General features: G+C 38.1%; 2 protein-coding genes across 2 annotated transcripts; both read right to left on the bottom strand.

Moving 5' to 3' along the window:
* Positions 1–1355: 1355 nt before the first annotated feature.
* On the bottom strand, positions 1356–12957 carry akirin1 (akirin 1). The gene is made up of 5 exons (XM_041988873.1): positions 12579–12957; positions 4210–4356; positions 2664–2792; positions 1870–1941; positions 1356–1764 (listed from the first exon to the last, which is right to left on the bottom strand). Exons 1-5 carry the CDS (start codon positions 12781–12783, stop codon positions 1754–1756), a joined length of 564 nt encoding a protein of 187 aa, XP_041844807.1. The 5' UTR covers positions 12784–12957; the 3' UTR covers positions 1356–1753.
* A 4118-nt stretch (positions 12958–17075) lies between these two features.
* cnr2 (cannabinoid receptor 2) lies at positions 17076–22152 on the bottom strand. The gene is made up of 5 exons (XM_041988870.1): positions 22097–22152; positions 20542–20685; positions 19212–19237; positions 19018–19084; positions 17076–18904 (listed from the first exon to the last, which is right to left on the bottom strand). The coding sequence occupies exons 4-5, from the start codon at positions 19067–19069 to the stop codon at positions 17820–17822; spliced, it is 1137 nt and encodes a 378-aa protein (XP_041844804.1). The 5' UTR covers positions 19070–19084; positions 19212–19237; positions 20542–20685; positions 22097–22152; the 3' UTR covers positions 17076–17819.

Below are 22152 nucleotides of genomic sequence, written 5' to 3'. Positions count from 1 at the left end.
TCTTTGGTCCACTGGTAGCAAATATTCAAATAAATTACTAAATATCCAGTTAATTAAAGTGAATCAGGATCAAAGTGTGAATTTTATTTGATGCGCTTCCCCCACACCCCACATGGTGGCGCTATCGCCTCTATTAAGAACAATGGAGTTACACACGTCTGTCTCCATTACATTTGCAAAATATTATAGCTTCAGAATTTCATCATAAGCTGAAAAACATCCTGTTTTATTTTTCCAGATTTGAGACAAATAAAAACACATAATAGTCCTTAAGTCAGACACCAAGAACATACATATTACGGGTCTTTTTTTTTTTTTTTAATGAGCAGAAATATTCCACTTTTGTATATAAAACATCAGAAAATCCCAAGAAAAAAGTGACAACTTGAAATCCTTCTCCTTAGTTAATAAATTGCATCCATTACAAATCATGTCCAGAAGCATTTGAGGGAATAAAACCAAAGGTTTGTGGAATTTGTGCATAAAACTGCCTAAACAGATGATAATTAGCTTTTAGTAGACCATTTCAGCTGTGACTGTGTAGTGCAGCCTTTCCCAAAGTGGGGGTCCCATCTCCACAGGGGTTCACAACATAAAAAAACATGTGTATGTATGCATGTATGTAATAGATTAGTTAGGGGTGTTAAAATTAACATGTAAGGAGATTAATTTGTGAAAATTACACATTGATATTTAACATATTAATGCATAAACATACTAACGCCATAAGATTAATTTGCCATCTCCATGAGAGAAGCTCATTTTGCGAATGTTGGTGCTCGGTACACCAAATCCACCTTATCCTCCTTATTCAAGTTTGATATTTTCAAGGCTTACATTTAGAATTTTTAATATCAGGTCTTCTGAAATAGTTATTACAGACGATTTTAAAAATCAATATTTGGCCCCATCTTGCGAGAGAAGCAGTTATGTTATCTTGGGGGCTGTAGTGCAAGAAGTTCTTGAACCACTGGTCTAGTCTGTTAATGATCCCATCATGGACTGAGCGGTCCAGTGTGTCTGGAACCCTTAGGTGGAGCAGCCAGGCACAAAACAAAATGGATGGATTACTTGTGTTTCAGCTGAGGATGCATCTAAGACAAAAAGACCTCTCAGTGTGGAAAACATGTTAAATTTGATCCAACAACTCCTGTCAACTGTGGTTACATCAAAAACAAATATTCAAGACAACAAGCTTTAGTCACAGAACTTTTATTTTTTTCTTCAAAAGGGAGAAAAATCCACATTCTCAGGTAACGAGTTTGAAGGAGAAGGGTGAGGTTGGTGGGAAGAGGGGGAGAAACGAGGGAGAAGGTGAAAGGCAGGAGCCATTAAATACAGCTGCTGGAAGGTTATACAGAATGATCACTAGCCAATAAGCTCTTTTTTTTCTTTTTTTTTTTATTTACAGCACCAGCAAAAGATTTGACAAACATCTGCTTTTTTAGGATGTCTGGTATAAGCCTAGCAATGGGAAGAATTTTTTTTTTTTAGAAAAGGAGGGAGGGGAAAAAGAAAAACAGGTTTTATACATAGTTTACCTTTTAGATACTTCTCATTTTTGGCCAGCAGCAATAGTTTGGAAGTAAGAAACCAATTTTTGGATTAAAAAAAAGTGGATAAACCATGGCACCCAAACTCTCGGGGAGGGGAGGAGAGGGAGTGTTAGGAAAATAAAATGCAAATCAACTGGGGGAGACAGTAGAAGAGCAGCCGTCTTGTGAGAGGAAGCCGTGGTCACGCTGATGTGAGCTCAGGAGACATCTGAAACACAATAAAATGATCTATACTGTAAATGAGAGCTTTTAAGTTGAAAACTAAGACTCAGAAAGAAATCTAGAACAAGTTTGATCTATAGTTCAAACTTACAACTAGCAGGCCGGGCTCCGTATCTTCGCATGATCTGGTCTTGTGTGAATTTCACAAAAGATTCATATTGTTCTGGAAAGAGAGGAAGATGAAGGTGTTTGTGCTGAATTTGGTAGATGACATGACAAAATAACTTAGTGAGCTCGTTAGAACTGGGTGATAAAATTATCATTAAGCATGACACATTTTCAGGTGATCCATCTATAGATGTGTACCCCTCTGCACACAAATGTAAGTCTATTATTAGCAAAAATGCACTTAAAAGCTGCCAAAATATATATCGAGATATCTCAGCAGATATCTACTGGCCAAGAATAATCTACCGTGACAACTCTCGAGACTGTGATGAATGTGTACTGCAAAAGACTCGGCTTTTCCCAAGCTCTTAAACCCTGGAAGCATTCAGGGTTTCAGGATGAGCGAATCTATGAACAATTAGGACCAAAAGAAAGCAGAAACCTTGTTTATTCATATATTTAACTTTTTAAGTGGCCATACTAATTGAAAACAGTTTTGCAGCAGTTGCAAAACAGCTGTGCTACTTCTTCAAGATGCTTTTGCTCCAGCTGCTAATAACATTTCTATTATGTGCCTATTCACTGTGATGATATATACACAAGGCTGTGAAATGCATGGAAACTACACAAGTCAGCATATTAATGGTTATAAGAGAATTATAAGAGAGACTTCTGACAGACATCCTGTCCTGTTTCTCATGGATGGTTCTACTGCACTTAGCGATGTTGTTTTATACTTGATATTCAAACAAGGGTGTTTTTGTTGTTGTTTTTTACCCGCAAGTTTTGTGTTAAGGATCTGTTCATATTCCTCTCGGATCTTCTCCTCGTGGTCTTTGAGCAGACGCTCACACAGGTAGCTAACCTGCTTCAGCGTAAACGAGGGCTGGTCCTTCCTTGAGGCACCTGGAGAAGGAAAAAAAAAAAAAAAACACCTGGTTATTAAAAAAGAGACAACTCACTCAAGTCTATAGTGCAGCATTAAGTCAGATACAAAAATTCTTCTCTTCTGTGATAGGTGTTCGACCAGGAGCTAATTTACAGCTCTGCCTTCTGTGCAAGACCAGCAGGGTCATGCAGCACTAATGCTGGCAGACTCTCGGTCTCAGCAGTGTCTGTCGAACTGAAACTGGAGCTGGCTTTAGCTCAGTGATTCATTACCTAGCGGTCTTTGAGGTTTGTTATAAGCTGGACTGACTAAAATGTGTGTAAATCACAGCGGTGGATGGCAGAGCAAGGACGAAGGTTGAACAGCTGCCTCAGAGACAGAAAGAGGCCGGGTTACTAACAATACAGTCATAGTGATGTACGAGTCTGCCCTGCATAGGATCCTGACGACCAGCGTTTTGAATTACATCTCACACATTAACTAGCAAACTGACCTTTTATGCTTCAAATTGTTTTACTGTTACTGTAGCTGAAATAATAGCAGGCAGAAAAAGCTAAATGTACTACATTTCATATAAACAAAAAGGTTTCACACAAGCAAACAAATGGTAATACGACGCAATAGAAAGCAATATATACACTTAAAGTTTTTAAATTTCTACCTTCATTTTAACAATATGACAGCTCTAATAAAAACCCTTCAAAGAAAAAAAACATTTGCTTCCCGAGGATAAAGATTTGTCAGCAAATTCTATCTAAAATTGCATGTCTGGCGTTCGTTTTTACCAGAATATTACCTCTGGCAAAAAAAAGATGCAATCTGCTTGTGGTAAACCAGCCAGTCACATCCTCTATGTGTATATATTACTCCTTTAGATATGCTGTTTTATGGCGTTACTTCTTATTTTGAGCTCCAACTGAAACACTGTCATTACATGAAACAGTATTCTAAGAAAATTACAATAAAGCACACAGTTTAGGGAATAACATGAGCAAAACAGAACTGAAATACATTTCCATTGCAGTAGTAGGATAGATCAAGTATGCACAGCTACAAAACCTAGAGAAGCTCCCATCTGCAAATACATTTGGTTTGGCCTCATGACCGCTTCTTCAGTAGATGTATTTTTAAAAAAAATGGAGTATCCGTTGACATTGTGTTTTATATTTATTTTCATTAACTTGAGGGTGTTGGCTTGTTAACAAAAGAAAAAAAATCCTACTTTTTGATCTCCATCTACAACAAAGAACTTAATCAAAAACTTCATAAATAATCCATTTAACAGTTGCTGCAATGTGCATTAAACAGCACTGAAAAAAAATCAACAGTTCACTCTACATCTGCACGAAACCAGGTAGACTTCATTTCTGGAGTCAAAGCATGCGTACAGGACAGCAGATGGGTTAATGCACTGCCTCTGGGAAGCTCTCCTACCTGGCGGGGATGCGGGAGCGTTGAGGGAGGAACTGGGACTGGGAGCGTCACTGGAGCTACAGGCCTCAGCCTGGTTGAAGGCCCCTTCCAGCTGCCGTCGCCTCTGGATCCGGCTGTACTCCTGACGGAGGTTCTGGAAGATTTGCTCTGAAATAAACAATGTTGAAATAGGCAAAACATAAGAACATCTGCATGTGCATTTTCCAACCAGTGTGAACTGTGACATTATAAACAGTTCCAATAGTCTCCCAAAGGGGACAATAAATTTATATACACACATTTTTTTCTTAAGCTTCCCAGGATTTCTCAATTTTTTTTCCAATGTGACATAAAAAATATCCCAACAAATGTCATGTGAAACTCAAACCATCTGAAATGTGCCAAACTTCAAGATCTAAATAACCTCCTTAGGTGAGCTGTTACGGTTTTATTTCTATCTATTAAACAAGTAAAGTGATCTTTAAACTGCATATTCTAAGCACTGAACATTAAAAAAAACATAAATAACACATTTTTTTCTTCAGTAGTTTTGCTGTATTATAAATTGAATTGCTTTTAATTCCAGGAATTAACTATTGATCTAATCTGAAATGTTTTTCTTTCAGTTTAGCATCAAACTGATGCTGGATCTATTCCAGAATAAACAGGACTTAACAGGAAAAGACAATCAAAGTCCCAGCATTCTTCAGATAATCATCAATAGTTTTCACTTCCTGTATTCCTTCCCACCCAGTGTGGGCTTAAAATATAAAAAAAAAAAAAAAAACAATCCCCTAACAGAAAACAGTGACATGGATAAAAGACCCACATTAGTAAAACAGCTACTACAGCTGTGACACTTACACAGCTTACCTAAAACATACTTTTTGATCGTGTGACTATCACTTTCATTTCACTTTTTAAGTTTTTAAAATGTCGGGCATCCTGCCAAGCTACAGCTGGAGAAAAGGTTCTGGGTTAAGAGGCTGCTTAAATCATAATCCTTACCAGGCTGCAACAACAAAAAAACCTCCCAGTCTTCTAAAGCATGTTTAATCGTGGAACAGATAGTTGTAGATATACGTTTTTATCTGCATACAGCAGAGTAACCTGGCTTGTGTTGGACAAACAGAATTCTACAATGAAGTGACAAAAAAAAAAAAAAGATGGAAAATAGCCAATAATTTATTGATAATCTGTTCAAATCACAGATGCAGGTCTAACTAAATGGAACATTGATGAAGTCACTAGGCCTTGGAAAAACAAGTGAAAAACAACCTGGCCTCAAACACTGATAACCCAGTGCAAACGGGGACTTATCTTTCTCCATTTAAACAGCGAGTGAAGTCTGTGAACATGTTGCACTTCTATCTGGGGAACCGTGCCTCATTTATCTTGGGTGGAGAGAGGGTGAGCAGTCATGCTAACACTTTAGCCTGCTCATCTGTAAACCTGTTTGAACTGTCCAGTAAAGCTGGATTTTAAAAGGAAAGTCTGTTACACACATGGTTACACATTATCGAGCTTGTGCCCTCTTGGCGGATGTGGTGTGGCCTCTGAAAACTAGTATTAACAAGATCATAATTCGGCAGGGTTCTATTTGTTTAGCTGCTACTAAACATCCATGTAACTACAGGGAGAAACTCATATCATCCCCAAGGGGCCCCAACTAGAGCAGTCATTTTTAATTCATCAGCTTTTACTGTCAGGCAATTAATGAACAACAAAACTGTTATTTCATCATAAAATTCACCGTAAGAAAAATATCAATTATTGAAAAATTCCACTTTCTCATGTACAAGGATTTACTGTGTCTAAAGTTTTGTTTATACTTTTGCCAATATGTAATGTCCACTAACACCACTTTTCAAACAGGTGGTGGTTCTGGTCTGATGTTAGATCCTGTTCTGAGCTGGTTCCGCTTTAAACCCTAATAACTGGTTTGATTTTACAGCCTTTTACAGCACAGACAGGCAATATAAAAACATCAAACAAGGAGACAATGACTTACACTGCTGTATTATTTCACATCAGAGATATTTCTCACATGAACACCACATCAGCAAACAACTCTACACATTCACAACCAACTGCCAGTTTCACAGTCTATTGTAGAGATCCACAAACTAATGATGACATTTATCACACGGACCCAAACAGATTTTTATGCACTTGCAGTTGGGTAAGATGTGACATATTTTTAAAAAGGTCAATAATCTTTATTTGTGCCATTTATACAAGACAGCATATCTTAAGTATATTTAACAAAAATTATTTTAATAGGGAGGTGACATTTCGCTCTAAAAAGAGAAAGCATGGACACTGAATGAATGTGATTTCCATTAAATAAACAGCATGTTGGAACAGAAAATGCTAGAAATAAAAATGTTTTAAGAAACAAAAATTACAATCATATGAAAGAAGTAAATAAAAAAAGTCTGATGTCCGTCTAGCTAATGTTTTACTTTCCTGTCAGAGATGCTATCAAGAGAGCTTGTAATAAGAGACCAACGATCAATCTCAGTCCTGGTACTGATCAGGTGTTAAAGCTTGTGTAAGGGTTTCTGAATTAAGTCCACGTAGACCCAAGCACTGTAAAGTAACTGTAGATTATGATGATGAGACTCCACCAGCAGTGTGTTTGTTTGACAAGAAAATTCAGCATGTTGCTTTTCTTAAAGATATCAAGTGAAACCAAACTGTCAAACACTGTAATTGTACTACACTTGATCAGTTCAGTAATGCATTATCCAGTATTCAGAAAGCAAATCTTATTTCCATAGCTCTGCAAAACTATGTTCCCATTCATATCCTCTTGGACATCTTCCTTATTTTCTATTGTGAAATACTTTCAGCCATGCACTTTTCTTAAAACTTTCAACTTGGGCTACAAACATACTAAAAACTAAAATTACAGTCAATTTTTGAGGTTTTCAGGCATTATTGTTTGAAATGTAAGTTTATGAGACCTTGCACAATCCTAAACATATACACTATGTACTTAAGTTTATTGCCTTATTGTATAATTTTCCACAAGATTGGGCCAAAATTACTACTGAACATTTATAACAACATGGAAGTTTACAACCCCTACCCAGTAGTAGAACAAAGGAACTCAAAAAAGATTGCTGTTGAAATAAAACCTGTTTGAGTAGATGGGCAAGATAAATTAACCAGACAGAAATAGAAATGAATAAAAAACTAAATTTGTTAAGTTTAAGAAATCTGTCAATATATTTGGTGCTGATGTGAATGAACTTTAGCAAAATAATTTAGTCTCAATGCCAACAAAAACTTGGGAGAACATGGTTTTCTGAATGGGTCTGATAAACAAGCATACCATACTTCTTGCTTTAGGAAAGAACTGGTGCATTAATCTAAACTGAATGGATATTTCAGACTCAAAGTAATGTCAAACTGTTACATGATCACTACTGACAGATGGATCACTACTCTTGGACTCATCTGACTGAAAAGTGAAATACCTCTACTGTTGCAGGTCACTTCCAATTCTGCCAACTACTCAGACCTCAACAGTGGGTGTTGCTTGGCAACAATGACCCTGCCAAAATCAGGCCAAGCAATCAATCACAGACACTTCCGGGAGCCTGGGGAATGCAGTCGAGAAAGCCTGCGCTAAAAGGCTTAGGCACAAGCCTCACAGTGAATACGAGAGCGGCCAGATAAACTGGACATGGTTGTGAAGAGAAAACAAAGCTGACTCATTTCATTTCACCCTCCACTGCTAAAGCATTGTAGGGGGAGGTGGGTTTCAAATGTCCCAAATGCCTGGGAGTAGGTTGTGATGTATTATAGGTCAGTCCAAACTGCCCCAGTGCAGTGAAGAACTAAACACTTACCACCACTAGTCTGAACACAGCAAAAACAAGAAATGGTAAGTCAACAATGGACTACAAAGCAACTTGCTATAGATAAATAAAACTGTTTCCACACAATCCACTTTTTCCATTTCCGATACAGGTATCTGAGATTTTGTATCAGCTGAAACTGATCCAATACAGAAAAACAGTGCTGAATTACCTAACAAATTATATCTCATTGTGTGGAAAAGACTGATATCTTTCTTTTGTGTAAGGCATAAAATCAAGTGCAAGTGCTGAGACTTGAGAAAAAAAACTACAGCTTGACTACCTTGATCAAACATGTGAAAGTGAACAAGAACAAAGTCTCTGAAATGGTTCAGTCAGTGCAGTTAGAAATTCAAAATCCAATGTAAAATAAAGTAATAAAGGAGCTGAAATTGAGGGTAAAAAAACAAACAACAATAGCTCCACTGGCATGGGTGGTAGACATTCAGAATAAACAGAAATTAAATTAAACTGGAGTACAGCGGTTCCATTTCTTCATCCATGCTCAACCACCACAATCAACACTGGTGCTTAAAAACTAATCAGCCTGTTATTTACCGTATTTAAATGATGGCATGTCCTTTCTGGTTGCAAGTTCACAATTCTCCTGCAGGTTTAAACTGCAGCTGGGTCTGTCAACCACACAATTTCCAAGGCCCAGCTCAGCCACTGATTGGTTATTAATGTGTTTAATTGAGAGCAAAGCTGCGTACATCTCACACTATTGGTAGATAAAGTCAACGTGACAACAGTCAACATTAAAGCACATTTTTCTTTTTCTTCGGCGCAAAAAAACACTGCAAGCCGGAGATCCAGTATTACACCAGAATTACACCAAATACATCTACGCCTATGGATCGGACCCATTGTCATCAATACCCAATCTAGAGTTTTCTTCAATATCGGTACCGATACCAATATCGGATCAGTGTATCCCTATTTTCCAGAAAAGTCTGACTCTGATGGGGCTCTAGCAGTATATCCAAAAGAGGCACTTGATATCCAGCCTGACTCATGCTTCTGGTCTAAATGATGACCCGGGAAAAGTAAATCTTTTAGGTAACTTGTCACAAAAAAAAAAAACACCAGATTTGGTCATTTTGGAGGATTTTTAACAAGTCCAGACTGAATATTTAAATACTAAGTAAGAGATAAGTGGAGTGGATGATCCACATTGCAAAACATTTACCTGAAGATACCACGGGACGTGTCAGATTCCTGTTTCTTGCCTGCAGGCAAAGCCTGCCTATCCACAGGCAAACCTGACTTGAAAACATTGTGTGTGTAGAGAAGGTTGGGAGGGAGCACAGCTGACCTTTTGCCAAATGCAAAACTGCTTTCAGTTGGCAAGCCACATCAGAAAGGCAGGTTTGCAGTGCCCCTCCCCTGTTGGCCTCTTTCATTGAAGGTGAGTATAATACCAGGTATCTGGTCCTCACTTCTGGAGCACACAAATCTCCATTACTTCAAACTTGCAGCTGCTCTGCTCCAATTCAGCTAGAGAGGCTGAAATGGAGCACACAAGATGTTTGATGGATTCTTAACACAAAGATGGACCTATAGCCACATATGCAACGTCAAACTCACTGATCTGGGCATAACTATGCTGATTTCAATCTGTAAATAAAATAAACAAGACTGCACAAACAATATGAGCAATAGTAGGGGTAAGTTAAAATGTTCTCACCTCCAGAATACACAGAACTGTCCTGTGCATTGTCTGGATCTCCGGAACAAAAACAGTCTCATCATAGATTTTTATGATTTTATTATGTTTTTGGTGGCATTGGTTTGTCTGTTAGCAACATAACTCAAATAGTAATGGATGGATTTTCAGTAAATTTTTAGGAAATCTCCAAAATGGAAAATGATCGCCTGGATCCAGAAATTTTTAAAGGATTCGTTACAGGCACAAACATCCGGGAACATTAGTAAACTTTGTAACATCCCGGTCTTTTGCCAGTGAAAATAAAACGTTGCTAAAGTGTAACACCATTGGATTTTCAGCACTGATCATCATAGATTTTTCTTCGATTTTTGTAGTTACCTTTAAATATGCCAAAAAGTTGTGTTGTGGTTGGCTGACACAAACATAGCTGTTCCACAGACAACAAGAGATCATTCTTCAAACCAGTGAAAAGACACAAAAGCCCAGAAACATGTGATAAGTGGCTAGCAGCTATCAAGTGTGTAAATGCTGACCTTGGGAGTTCCTCACAAAAACATTTATCATGATAATACTGTTTAAAATGTATAGTTGTTTTTGTACAGATGCCAAAAATAGCACAAAATTGCTGATTACACTAACAATAAACGCTTGTTGGTGGTTTTTGTGAAATTCCCAATGTTTCTAATTAGCAGATCCTTCAAAATATGATAGCGGATAGTATTCGTTCAGTCCTACTGCAACTAACTTCACATCATTGCTTTATCTAGCCTTGACACTGAGGTTATCAACATAACTGTATGAAATTCTGGATATTTTTTTAAATCAAAAACCAAAGGAGAAAACTTAAAACTATGTCAAGTTCCACACTTCAACATGGATGCCCGTATGTTGCAGGGTTTGGTTTCACCAACTTGAACACATGACCAAGTTGTGACATAGGTTTGTTCCTGCCCATTGGGAGATGGGGATGATTTGGTATTACAGCTTCTAACTCAAAAACTAATGCACACAATCATTGGCCAAAAGAAAAAAAAATGGCTTGGTAGAGGTCTGTGCTTTCCAAGTGCTTCTAGCAAAACTTGTTTTCTTATGTTGGTTAATGATAATAATTATGACAAGTAAAATACATTTCACAAGAACTCAGTTATGACAATATCGCCATTATCACCTGTCACAATCTGCAGATGGGAACAGGAACAACACAACTTTGCCCTTTGGCTTAAATTACTCCAGAGGAGCATTGTGCAAGCTAGCAATTATTTTAAGGACAATTGATCACCAAGACCCAACATTTTACATTTTTTAGGGGAGTTTAATCTTCTCCATAAGTTGCAAAAGAAACAATCTAAACATGTCATAGAGCACAGAGTTAAAGGGGGGCAATCTTAAACCTTTTTTTTCCACACATGAACTCCCATAAGGGTTCATAGATTTGGGTCTTTACATTGTTCAAGAATTGCCTGATCCTAAAAGTGCTAGTTAATAAACTGCCAGGCACTAGATTCCATACACGTTTTCTTTTTAATAATGTTTTGACTATGCTAATATAACGCCACTGATCAACAAACAACAAAAATCATACTACTGTAATTTTCCAGAACCAAACCTGTGTAAAGCAGCCACAGTGAAGGAGAAAGTACACTGTATGAATCAAATTGTTTTGTTTCTAGGACAACAAGGAAGGCTTAATGGAGGAGAAATGTAAACCAAACAAAAACCAAGTCAGCAATATAAGGGATGGGAAAGGTTTCTTCTCCAAACAACTCTTTGATAATAAAACAAGTTTTGAGGGATCTATCAGTGCATTTTGGACTTCTTTGTCATCATTGGGATTGTCACTACTTTGTGCCAGAATGGGAGACCATACTCTTCATAGTACTGGAAGAGCTCATTAGCCCAAAAAGTAACACTGTTCATGATCATATATTGTTCTACAATCACTGGTTTTCAAATGAGAAAACATAATGCCAATCTAGGGGATAACAAGATGATCTGGTACAAATAGCTGACCTACCTTTACAGTGTAATCCTCAATTTCTTGCAGGGATTTTGACACCAGAAAATTACAAGGACATCCTGCAATGTTTTAACAGGAATTTAAAAGAACAAGGATTAGGCCTCCCTGCTGCCAAAGATCTCACTGACTGGCAAATACAATAAGCCACTGGACTGCAGTAGAGACCTCCAAGTAATTATCTTGTGAATACTTGTGCACCCCACACCCATCCAACTCACAGTAGGGCTGCATTTTCAAGTCAATTGGAGAGTAGGGTAAAGGCATAAAGGAAATGAACAATGCTTTCCAGATCTGCCAAGGACAAGAAGTGGTTGTGGTGCATAATGGTAACCCCCTACTTTCAGTGCTAGACAATTGTGGCATTACTCCCAAGGAACATTACACAGGCAGCTCCTAATTAACAGCCTGTCATGATGGCTGCTATAATGACATTTGTGTATAGCAGCTATATATATATATATATATATATATATATATATATATATATATATATATATAACACACTCACTAGAAGATATTTGGTGGAAGTACTCGAATACTTACCCTAGCATATCAACATTAGCCTACTCAAGCTAACAGACCTGGCAAGATGCCACCAACCAATTCTGCTTTCTGTGTCTACTTATGTATTATGATCAATGAAAGTATCTGACAACGTAACTTAGCGACAGCATTGCCCTCCTGACATTAGCTAAGACAGGCTAGTGCTTAACCCCTATTCTGATTCTCTCAAGTAGCTAGCTATCAATTCCATTCCACTCCACCCAAACCCCCTCCCCCATGACACCCACCCTGAAACGCAGAAAAATACATCAAATTTAAATCTGATTTATACCTGGAGTGAGCCTGTGTTCGCCTCCAATGGTCGGAGGAGACACCGAATGCGCTGGGCTGTCGACTGGGGGACGGAGGTTGCATCTTTGCGGGGACGGAGTGCTTGGCGTCCCCGGTAGTGGATTGCACCTTCGCCGCTTGGGAGACTGGGGACTGAGGAGGGCCTCAAACTCCATCGACCGCTTTAACGTAGCTCCACAGGCCATAATAGCTAAATAAACCGGGGAAATATGTTGGAAAAAAGACGGCCCGCAATATTGGGGTCTGACGCTCCCTTTTGTATGACAAACGTTGCTCGAATTTCTTGTTCGCCTTTCTTCCTCTCCACAACAACGGATTTTCTTCTCTGAGTAGTAAGCCAACTGCCGACCGTGCCTGCTGAATTTTTAAAACGTCACAATAGCGGATCCTACCATTACCAGAAGAAGGGGGTGCGTAAACACTTTAACCTAAATGTTTCTATTTTTTACAATTAATTCTTTTACAAAATTATTTTAACAAAGTTTATAATTAACATTTAAATATATTTCGGGTTTATTCTTTCTTTCGTTGACTTTACACTGTGATTTCTTTTCGTCCACCCCCAGTGTTGTTCTTGATCCCTAATCGTTGAACTCCAATCGAGGGTTCATGAGACGTCTGGAGGAGGTGCTCAAGAAGAAAAAAGAAAAACAGGTAGATTATGAAATTGAACATCAGATCACTGTGTGTGTGTGCGTGTGTGTGTAGGGGGGGTTGTTATATGTATTTCAGATAGATAAAAAGAAAATTATCAAATGCCAAATGTAGTAAAATAACCACAGCAAAAAGATGCAAAGACATTGTAAAGACTTGTTTAATTGTTTTATGCAGACTCAAAAATTCTTGTATCAGTCCAATTCAAGTTTATTTGTAGAATGCCAAGTCACAACTAAACCGTCTCAAAAATGTATACAGTCCAATTCAGTCCAATTCATTGTTGACCAAATATAATCCAATAACACGAAATTCATTTCCAATAATCCAGTTTATGGTAATTGTGTTTATATGGACAAATTCTTTCAAATAATTGCCAAGTTAAGAAGACAGTTTCCATCAAATCTTCTCTTTGAGAAGTCCCCTATCCTCTGCGTCCATGGGGCAGTGGGAGACAGTGGAAATGAAAAGTTCTCTACACAGGATGGAAAAACTTTCAGCAGAACCAAACTCAGGAAGGGCGGTCACGTGTCTTGAGAAGCCAGGGTGGTAAAGACAGGAAAGAAGAGTCAACAAGCACCAAAACTCTAAGCCAGGGATGCCTGGTGAGGAAGAAAAGATAGGCACAAATTAAAGAAAAACAACTTATTATACTGTTCCTGGAAATTTAGAGAAAAGAAAGAAAAATGCAGAGAGGTTTTAAGTACATCATGACATCCCCCAGCAGTGTTAACCTATGGCAACATAACCAAAGGGATGGCACCTAAGTTAACCCTAACTATAAGTTTTATCAAAAAGGGAAGTTAAAAGGCTAATCTTAATGGTACTCTTTATAATTCTTTATAATATGTTCCATCTTTAAGGCTGCACGGTGGTGTGGTGGTTAGCACCGCAGCCTCACAGCAAGAAGGTTGCTGGTTCGATTCTCGGCTAGGGGGAGGTTCGAACCTTGAGGGCGGTGGCCTTTCTGTGTGGAGTTTGCATGTTCTCCCCGTGTATGCGTGGGTTCTCTCCGGGTTCTCCGGCTTCCTCCCACCGTCCAAAGACATGCATGTTAGGTTAATTGGACACTCTAAATTCTCCCTAGGAGTGAGTGTGTGTGTGCATGGTTGTTTGTCCCTATCTGTGTTGGCCCTGCGACAGACTGGTGACCTGTCCAGGGTGTACCCTGCCTCTCACCTGTTAAAATGCTGGGATAGGCTCCAGCTCACCTGCAACCCGAAATGGAATAAGCGGTCAAGATAATGGATGGATGTTCCATCTTTAGGCAAATACTTACTTTAATTTCATTCACACAACCAGAATATAACACAACATCATACAACCTGAATGAGACACAATTCCTGAGTTGGTGCTCAGTAGGAAAAGTGGGGGACATTTTACCTACCTGTGTTCAGGGGTCTGCGTCATAATATCCATCTTTTTTTTACTTTTTTTTTTGTTACATTTGAATTTCTTTTCTGAGAAAACTGATTTTACTATCTACTGTAATTACCATCTATCGAAAACTAATTGCCCTTTTGATGATTTCTACTTTTTTTCTGGTGACTAAAAACATAACCTGTGTCTACATCATTGGCAGTGTCATAAGTGTTTGTAAGATGAACCAATCACATGGCTAGAATAAAATTATTTACTGTGTATTATAACTTGCATTTGAATAACTTTAGGGAAGCAATGTGTTTGACAATATCTTTAGAAGTAACAGTATGCAATAGAAGCTTCTTTAAAAAGTGATATACAGTAGTACAACTCTATTAGAATGCCATGCTTATCTGTCCTACTACACTATTTAGTTGCTTTGGTTGTTAGTATTCTACTGTTGCCTTTAGAGCTATTTTTACACAAATCAGTTGGGCAAAATATTCTAAATGCCAACTCACAATGGTAAAATTAATTACATGGTGCTAGTTAGAGATTAATTTAGATTTGAATTAGTTTATGCGATACACAGTTATGTGATTTCTAATAAATTTCCAACATATTTAGTGTGGGATGTAGTAAAGGTAAGCTGAAGAAAATAATAGAAAAAGATAGACATGTTTACAAATCAGTCATTTTTACTTGATAGTGATGATGGGTATGATTCACCTGCATAATTTGCTTAAAAACAGACATTCAGTCAAATTAGAGTGAGATCATTTTATTCATTAATCAGTTCATATGATGGAGGAAACAGGTGTTGTTAATAGTTTCCAACAACCAAAGACCTGCACATGTTTTAAGACTTTTTGTGATTATGTGGGCATGTGAGTATGCGCTCTGCTACAGCTGGCATTATTGCAAAGACTGTTCTGGTGTCTGTGCTTACTCTCTTCCTAGCGTGTGCCCCATTCACCACTGCATACTGCTTGGTTTCCTGTGGTGAGCTTTGTTTGAAACTGTCATGTGTGAGGGAGTTTTGTGGGGTCCTGGTATTCATCTGCAGTATGTATAGGCAACCCACAGGGTCCCCTGTCACTGTATGAACAGAAGACCCTTAATACAATCAAATATAAAGAAGCAGGCAAACAACAAATCCACCGTTCTGCCATATAGCAAACTGATTAAGTCAAAAGTCCGGCTGACTGTACACAATAAATGTGAGTGTTAAAGCAATGAAATGAAAAACAAATCAAATCAACCTCAAATTAACAGATCGCTTGCTTGTTCTTTATAATTGCATTTAATGTATTTAAAGTGGATTTGATTTTTTGTGCAGACCTCTCAGTTCCTATTCTGGTCATAAAATCCCTAATTAAACTCAGTCTTTTCCCATTTGGGACTATATTTTTAAATTATACCAAGTTAATAATTAAACTCCTAATAGATATAAAGTTTCACATTATCCACCATCAGATCTGCCTTTATTTGCCCTAGATGGAATTACCTTGGCCTCTATACTGTGAGGAACACTGAAGTTATTTTTGACCATGCTATGTCCTTCAATTCGCACAGATAAAAAAATTGTGGAATAGCCTTCTTTCACCCACATAATATTGGTAAAACTGAGAGCGTCCTATCTTAGAGTGATGCAAAAGAATAAAAAACTAGTGCATGTCCTCGTTAAATCAAGATTGGACTATTGCTACTCATTATTCAGTTTTCTCAAGAATCCTAAAGTAAGAATTTTAATAGGAATGAGTCGGAGTATCAAAATAGTTCCATATTTTCTCATTGGAGTACTTTGCTCTCACACTGCAGGCTAGAGCCTGGTACACACGTAATGATTTTTGGGCTGCTTGTGTCCTGATTTTGGCTCTTCCTGACCTCGGACGGCAAACCCCCGATCATTGTGAGATTTCCCTGTCCAATTATCATGTGGCCTGTGGTTCGTGCCAATTTGTCCCGATAATCTGTTCCGAAACGGGTTGTAGCCGACGGTCGGGAATATTGAACATGTTCAATATTTCAGAGCCGATATCTGAGGAACGCCGACGACTCGTACATTCTGACTGCGTGGATGGTGACATGGTACGGGGTGTAAACAATCAGAGAGCGAGCTGGCTGGGGAATAAGGAAGTAAATAAAGTACGTGTTCACGCCGTCTCAAGTCTGTTATTTTTTTCAGTTCTGGCTTTTTCTGTTAACAATAGTCCTAAGACCACCATCATTCCCTCGTCCTATATATCCTCTTCCATGCTGTGTGCTGTGTTTTTCGATTGTTACTGTTTCTTCTTCGTTTTTTGCCGGTTGTTGCTATGGTTCTTCTTCTACATTTCAACGTTTGTCTGGCTCGGAGGACTAGATTGTAGATGAGTTGCAGGACAGTATCTTATGTGTGTGTTGTTCTGTGATTACATTATCGGAGCACACCACACACAGTACGATCAAAACTGTTTAATGCCCGATTTTTATCTTCACGTGTGAGGTATCGAACCGATAAAAAATCTCATAAGATTAAAAAAAATTGTTGTGTGTGTACCAGGCTTAACTTGTTGTTTCTAGACTATCCAATAAAGTGGAAAGCCGAGCTTTTAGCCATCAGGTTCCTCTTTTGTGGAAGCAGCTCACAGTTTGGGTTCTGGGGGTAGAGACAATCTCCTAACCTTTAAGACCAGGCCTATGACTTTCCCCTTTGATAAAGGTTACAGTTAAGGATGATTCAGGTGATCCTAAGCCATCCTCTTAGTTTTGCTACCATTAGCCTTCCCTGCAAAAGATGCTCTTTTGCTCTTTGCTTTCCATAACTGTACCTTCATTAACCTTTATAGGGCACTCATAAAAATTTAAATAGTCAACCATATTAAAGAGTGTTATTATAATATTGGAGGATATTGCAAGACTTTAAACTGGATTGAATTTGACTATACTTAATGTGGTAGCAGTCACCCCCAGCACAAGCACATTGTTAATGTTTCTCCATGCAAGCGCTAATAGCTCTTCCAGTTGTTTTAAATGCAAGTAAAGCATAATATAACCATATTTCAGTGACTTTTATGGAGACAGACAAAACTGTAGGTTTGGTGTTAATTGAATTCATAATCTATGCTGATAGCTATTATTTTGGCAATACTTTACCTAGCCTTCTGTACAAGCAACAAACGTTGTGCTGTGTTGCTTTTTTTATTTCACTTGTCCACCTCCTTCATTTTCTGCCATCCAGTTGACTGTCCACTATTTCAGAAATAGAGTCAAGTTGTATTGTTCTTGCTTTGGGCATCTCATCATCAGAGAATGTAGCACAGTTGTGTTCTATAGAGTGTAGTCCAAGGTTTAAGTCCTTTGTAGATCTCCTGCACCGCCCAATCTCACACAGTCTTTGTAGTGACTGTAATAGAGCGAGTCTTAGCTCTCTGCACCGTAGGGCATAAAGCAGTGGGTTGATTGCAGAATTGAGAAGGCAGAGGGTGCTGCAAAAGGCAAAAGCCCTCTGCTGTGTATGGGTCAGGAGCACAGAAACATCAACCAGCATGAAGGAGAGTGCAGGAAGCCAGCAGCCCACCAGTATGAGTAAAATCAGGCCAAAGGTACGAGCTAACTGGATATCCATCCTCATACGGGCCTGACCTGACCCTGCTGCTCCCTGTAGGCTGGTCATTGAGGATTCATGCCGATGGGCTTTCCACAGGATGAGAGCATAAGCCCCCAAAATGAGTGCTAGAAGCACCAGGATAAAGCTGGTCCAACAGGCCAAGTAGCCCTGGTTAATGTAGGGAAACAAGAGGGAGCAGGGTGGGGTGAGGCCTGTGGGACACCTCCAACCCATCAGTGGCAGGAAGGAGATGAAGATGGTGGTGCTCCAGAGAATCAGAAGGCTGAGCAGGGCTCTGCGGCGGGTCAGCAGCACTCTGTAGTCAGAGGGCTGGTAGATGCAGAGATAGCGGTCTAGTGCAGTAAGCAGTAAGCTCCCCACTGAAGTAGTGAAGGCCATTGTGACACCGCCTAACTTGAAGAGATACACAGTGGGGCCATCGCAACGATGAAAGAGGTGAAAGTCCAGGAAGCTGGTGGTGAAGAAACAGCTGGCAAAAACATCAGCCAGAGCAAGGCTGCCAATGAACAGATAGGAGGGCCGCTGTCGCAAAGTAACTGTGGTTGCAATCACCCCAAGCACAAGCACATTTTCCATGAATGTGAAAGGACCTGCCAGGAAACAGATGGAGCCGATGGCTGTTTTCTCTGCCTTGATCAGGACCATGTAGCATTCCAGATTCTCACAGGACCTGTTAGCTGTGGCAAAAAATAACACAAATATATATTCAAGATCAGTCTTAGTTCACCAGTGAGCTTAAACATTGACAGCCAATCACAATTTCATATTTTAAATGTTGAAAGTTTCATACATATTGGTGATATGTTCACTTTGGCTTCTGCTGATTGCTGCCATTCCTCCATTTCAGCAGTCAGTATCTGGATTAAATTAGATCACAATCAGGAGACAAAGTGAATTATTTAAATATGTATCTTTAGAAAAAGAACAAAGAAGTTAGTCTGATTATTAGATCAGAAAAGTAAATGCTTTCAATCTAAATCTTACATTCTGTAGAGTAGGCTGGGCACTTCCTGTGGAAAAATAAATGAAGAAGAGAATAAAATGACTTCTTTTTTGCCTTTGTCAATATTGATCCTGAGCCTAAAAGGAACATTAACGTCTGCAAGTAAAGAAAAAAGTCATTTAGAGGTCAGGGCAAATACACGATGATCAGTGCACTCAACTGATGATGATATTAGAGAGATAGTTGCCTGGACTGTGGTTTAAAACAAGTCATAAACCAAGTCATGCTCAAGAAAGAAAGACAAAATTAATCACGTAGAAAGAATTTATCCAACCAACTGATCCTGAAGTGTTATGAACAAATGTTAAGTTTGTTTAGAAAGACTCATTTCATGTTTATTAAAGGAACTGGAAAGACAGCATGCAACCCTGAATTTATTAATATTTTATCCCTGTTGCGCAAGAGTGCCTTTAACCTCATGTTGCAGCATTATTGAGACTTAGATTTATTTTCACTATTTTGAACATGGTCTGTAAAGATAATTTGAATTGCATTCCCATCATGCTTCCTTCCTACAGCGTTATTGACTGCAGACCTGAACAGGAAACCTGTCTTGTTGCCTTATTGTTATTATATTTAACAGGATGAAGACTGCCCTCTTTTGGAAATGAGGGGGATTGTATTTAAACAGTAAATCCGTGATGGTCATATACAATGAAGTATGTATCATCTGTATGCAGTCAATGGATTGAACTATGTTAAGTGGAGCTAACGTGAGAGGATTAGTATAGAAAGTGATTATGTGATAAACTAGAGTGTTACTTTCCATCAAGTACCTTATTTGAAAATGCTTCTCCATTCGGTTACTGGCTATAACAGTGCATGCACTGTGGAAATTACACCACCTCCGGTTTATTCTCCCTTATGGTGAAATCTTGACAAACAGAGTGCTCTCTTTCTTTTCTTAAGAACAAGTTGTGCTAAAAATGATAGCAACTGCAGTAGGGGTTTTTAAAATTTCCAAGTACATCACTGTTCATAAGCACACCAAAATAGAAAGTTGCCATGACTCATTGTTACACGCTGCCATGTTTAAATAAAAGTAAAAGCCATAATAGCATGGGGAGGAAAACTCAAATCACCACATTAAATCACTATTTTTGTAACAAATGAACAAAAGAGCCATTTTTAATATGTTAAAAATGGCATATCTACCATCAAATTGCACAAAAGTACACAAGAAAATACAAAACAGACATTCAAACAACTTAAAACATATATTATGCAACTAAAACAGATCAAAGCTGAATTCTAGTATTTTATAGCATATCATTGGAGTGTATTGCTGAAAAGAAATCTTTAAGAGCTTACCTTTGTGTTCTCGCTTGACAGAGGTGGAGGTTATCTAATTTACTGTTGATCTCATATGTAGAACAATCACAACATGATCAGACAGACCTGAAGACCTGACTGGTGACAAAGAGCATGAGTGAAGGGAGAAGATGTGGAGGGTGTCTGTGATGACATGAGGGGGCGGGGAGGGCAGAGACGATGAAACATAAGACAATATGCCTTTTTAAAGTATTATCAAATGACAATCATTGCACGGAATTTCACAGTTTTACTAGATTTACCAGAATTTCTACTCTAAACTGCTTTAAATCACACAACCATAGAGCTGTGTGATTATATACGTATATATTGTATTTGACTATATATATGTATATATATATATATATATATATATATATATATATGTCTGTGTGTGTAGTGTCAAATGCAATGATCACACACATCTTAGTCTTATATCTATCATAAACAGAAGGTTTCAAGCCAAGTGTGAGGCACTTTATCAGTACTACACATAAAAAGTTGTGATAGAAATACAGGAAATACAAATAGGTGAGTTTTGGAAAAACCTCAACTAGAGGTATTATTGTTTGCTTTAGGATAAAAAAGGTAAAAAGGTGTAATATACATGTTACCTACATGCCTAATGTGAGTAATTATTCCATTTAAGCTCTTGACCTAGGATGTGTGACAGACTGTAATGCTGATGGTAATACAACAGGGGGCAATGCTATTCATACTTGATTTACAGTGTAACTTTATAGTGAATGTTATACCTGGGGGGATTAATTAAAAGTTTGGTCAGTTTACCACTTTATACAAACTCTTAAGTCTTTTCATCAATTTAGGTCATTTAATTTAGATTAAATCCTTCTGGTAATAAATAAAGCACATTAATTCAATAACAACCTAATCAGGTCACAAAATCACATAGCCTACCTGAGGCATTCTGACATGAATTGATGACCTATTTTAGACTTTCAAATTTGAGAAAAGATTGCTCAAAAGCTATATATATATATATATATATATATATATATATATATATATATATATATATATATAAAGCATGTGGTTTGGGAAGAATATTTAAGTTTTTTTTGCTTTGTTTTTAAATAATGTCTTGTAAAAAGTGACAGCTGGTACACTGTGTCTTCTCCTCCAGTGAAACAATAGATTAAAGCAGGCCAGAAGGCTGGAAATTTAATTATGAGCTGATATTGTAGCTAGAATAAGATTTCCTCTCTGTCACTGTCTGTCCAGGTGCAGCATAAATACAACAAACAACAGGATGGACCAAAGCCAGAAATGTTCAATTATTTGTTAGATTACATCATCTTCTTACGCAATCCTCTTTTTTAAAATCACCCTGGACACAAACATGAAAGGTGGCTTTACTACTTCAGATTTATTCAGCTTTAATTCATGGATCAAATTTCCTTCCTTCGTTTCCAGATTACCAGACCTTGAGAGAGCAGTATCAAATCAGACATTCAGAAAACACTAGAAAAAATGGAAATGCCAAATAGAAATGCCCCTTTAAGATCATTCTAAGGTTGTAGGCAAAAGTCCTTACCTGGTTTAAATACTTGGAATGAGAAGTACTGCTGAGGCTTCAGATTGTGTGTTGAA

This window comes from Melanotaenia boesemani, chromosome 6, assembly GCF_017639745.1.
Source record: "Melanotaenia boesemani isolate fMelBoe1 chromosome 6, fMelBoe1.pri, whole genome shotgun sequence".
Taxonomy (NCBI): Eukaryota; Metazoa; Chordata; class Actinopteri; order Atheriniformes; family Melanotaeniidae; genus Melanotaenia; species Melanotaenia boesemani.
The sequence above is the reverse complement of the archived record's forward strand: the minus strand, read 5'-3'. Positions and strand labels throughout refer to the sequence as shown.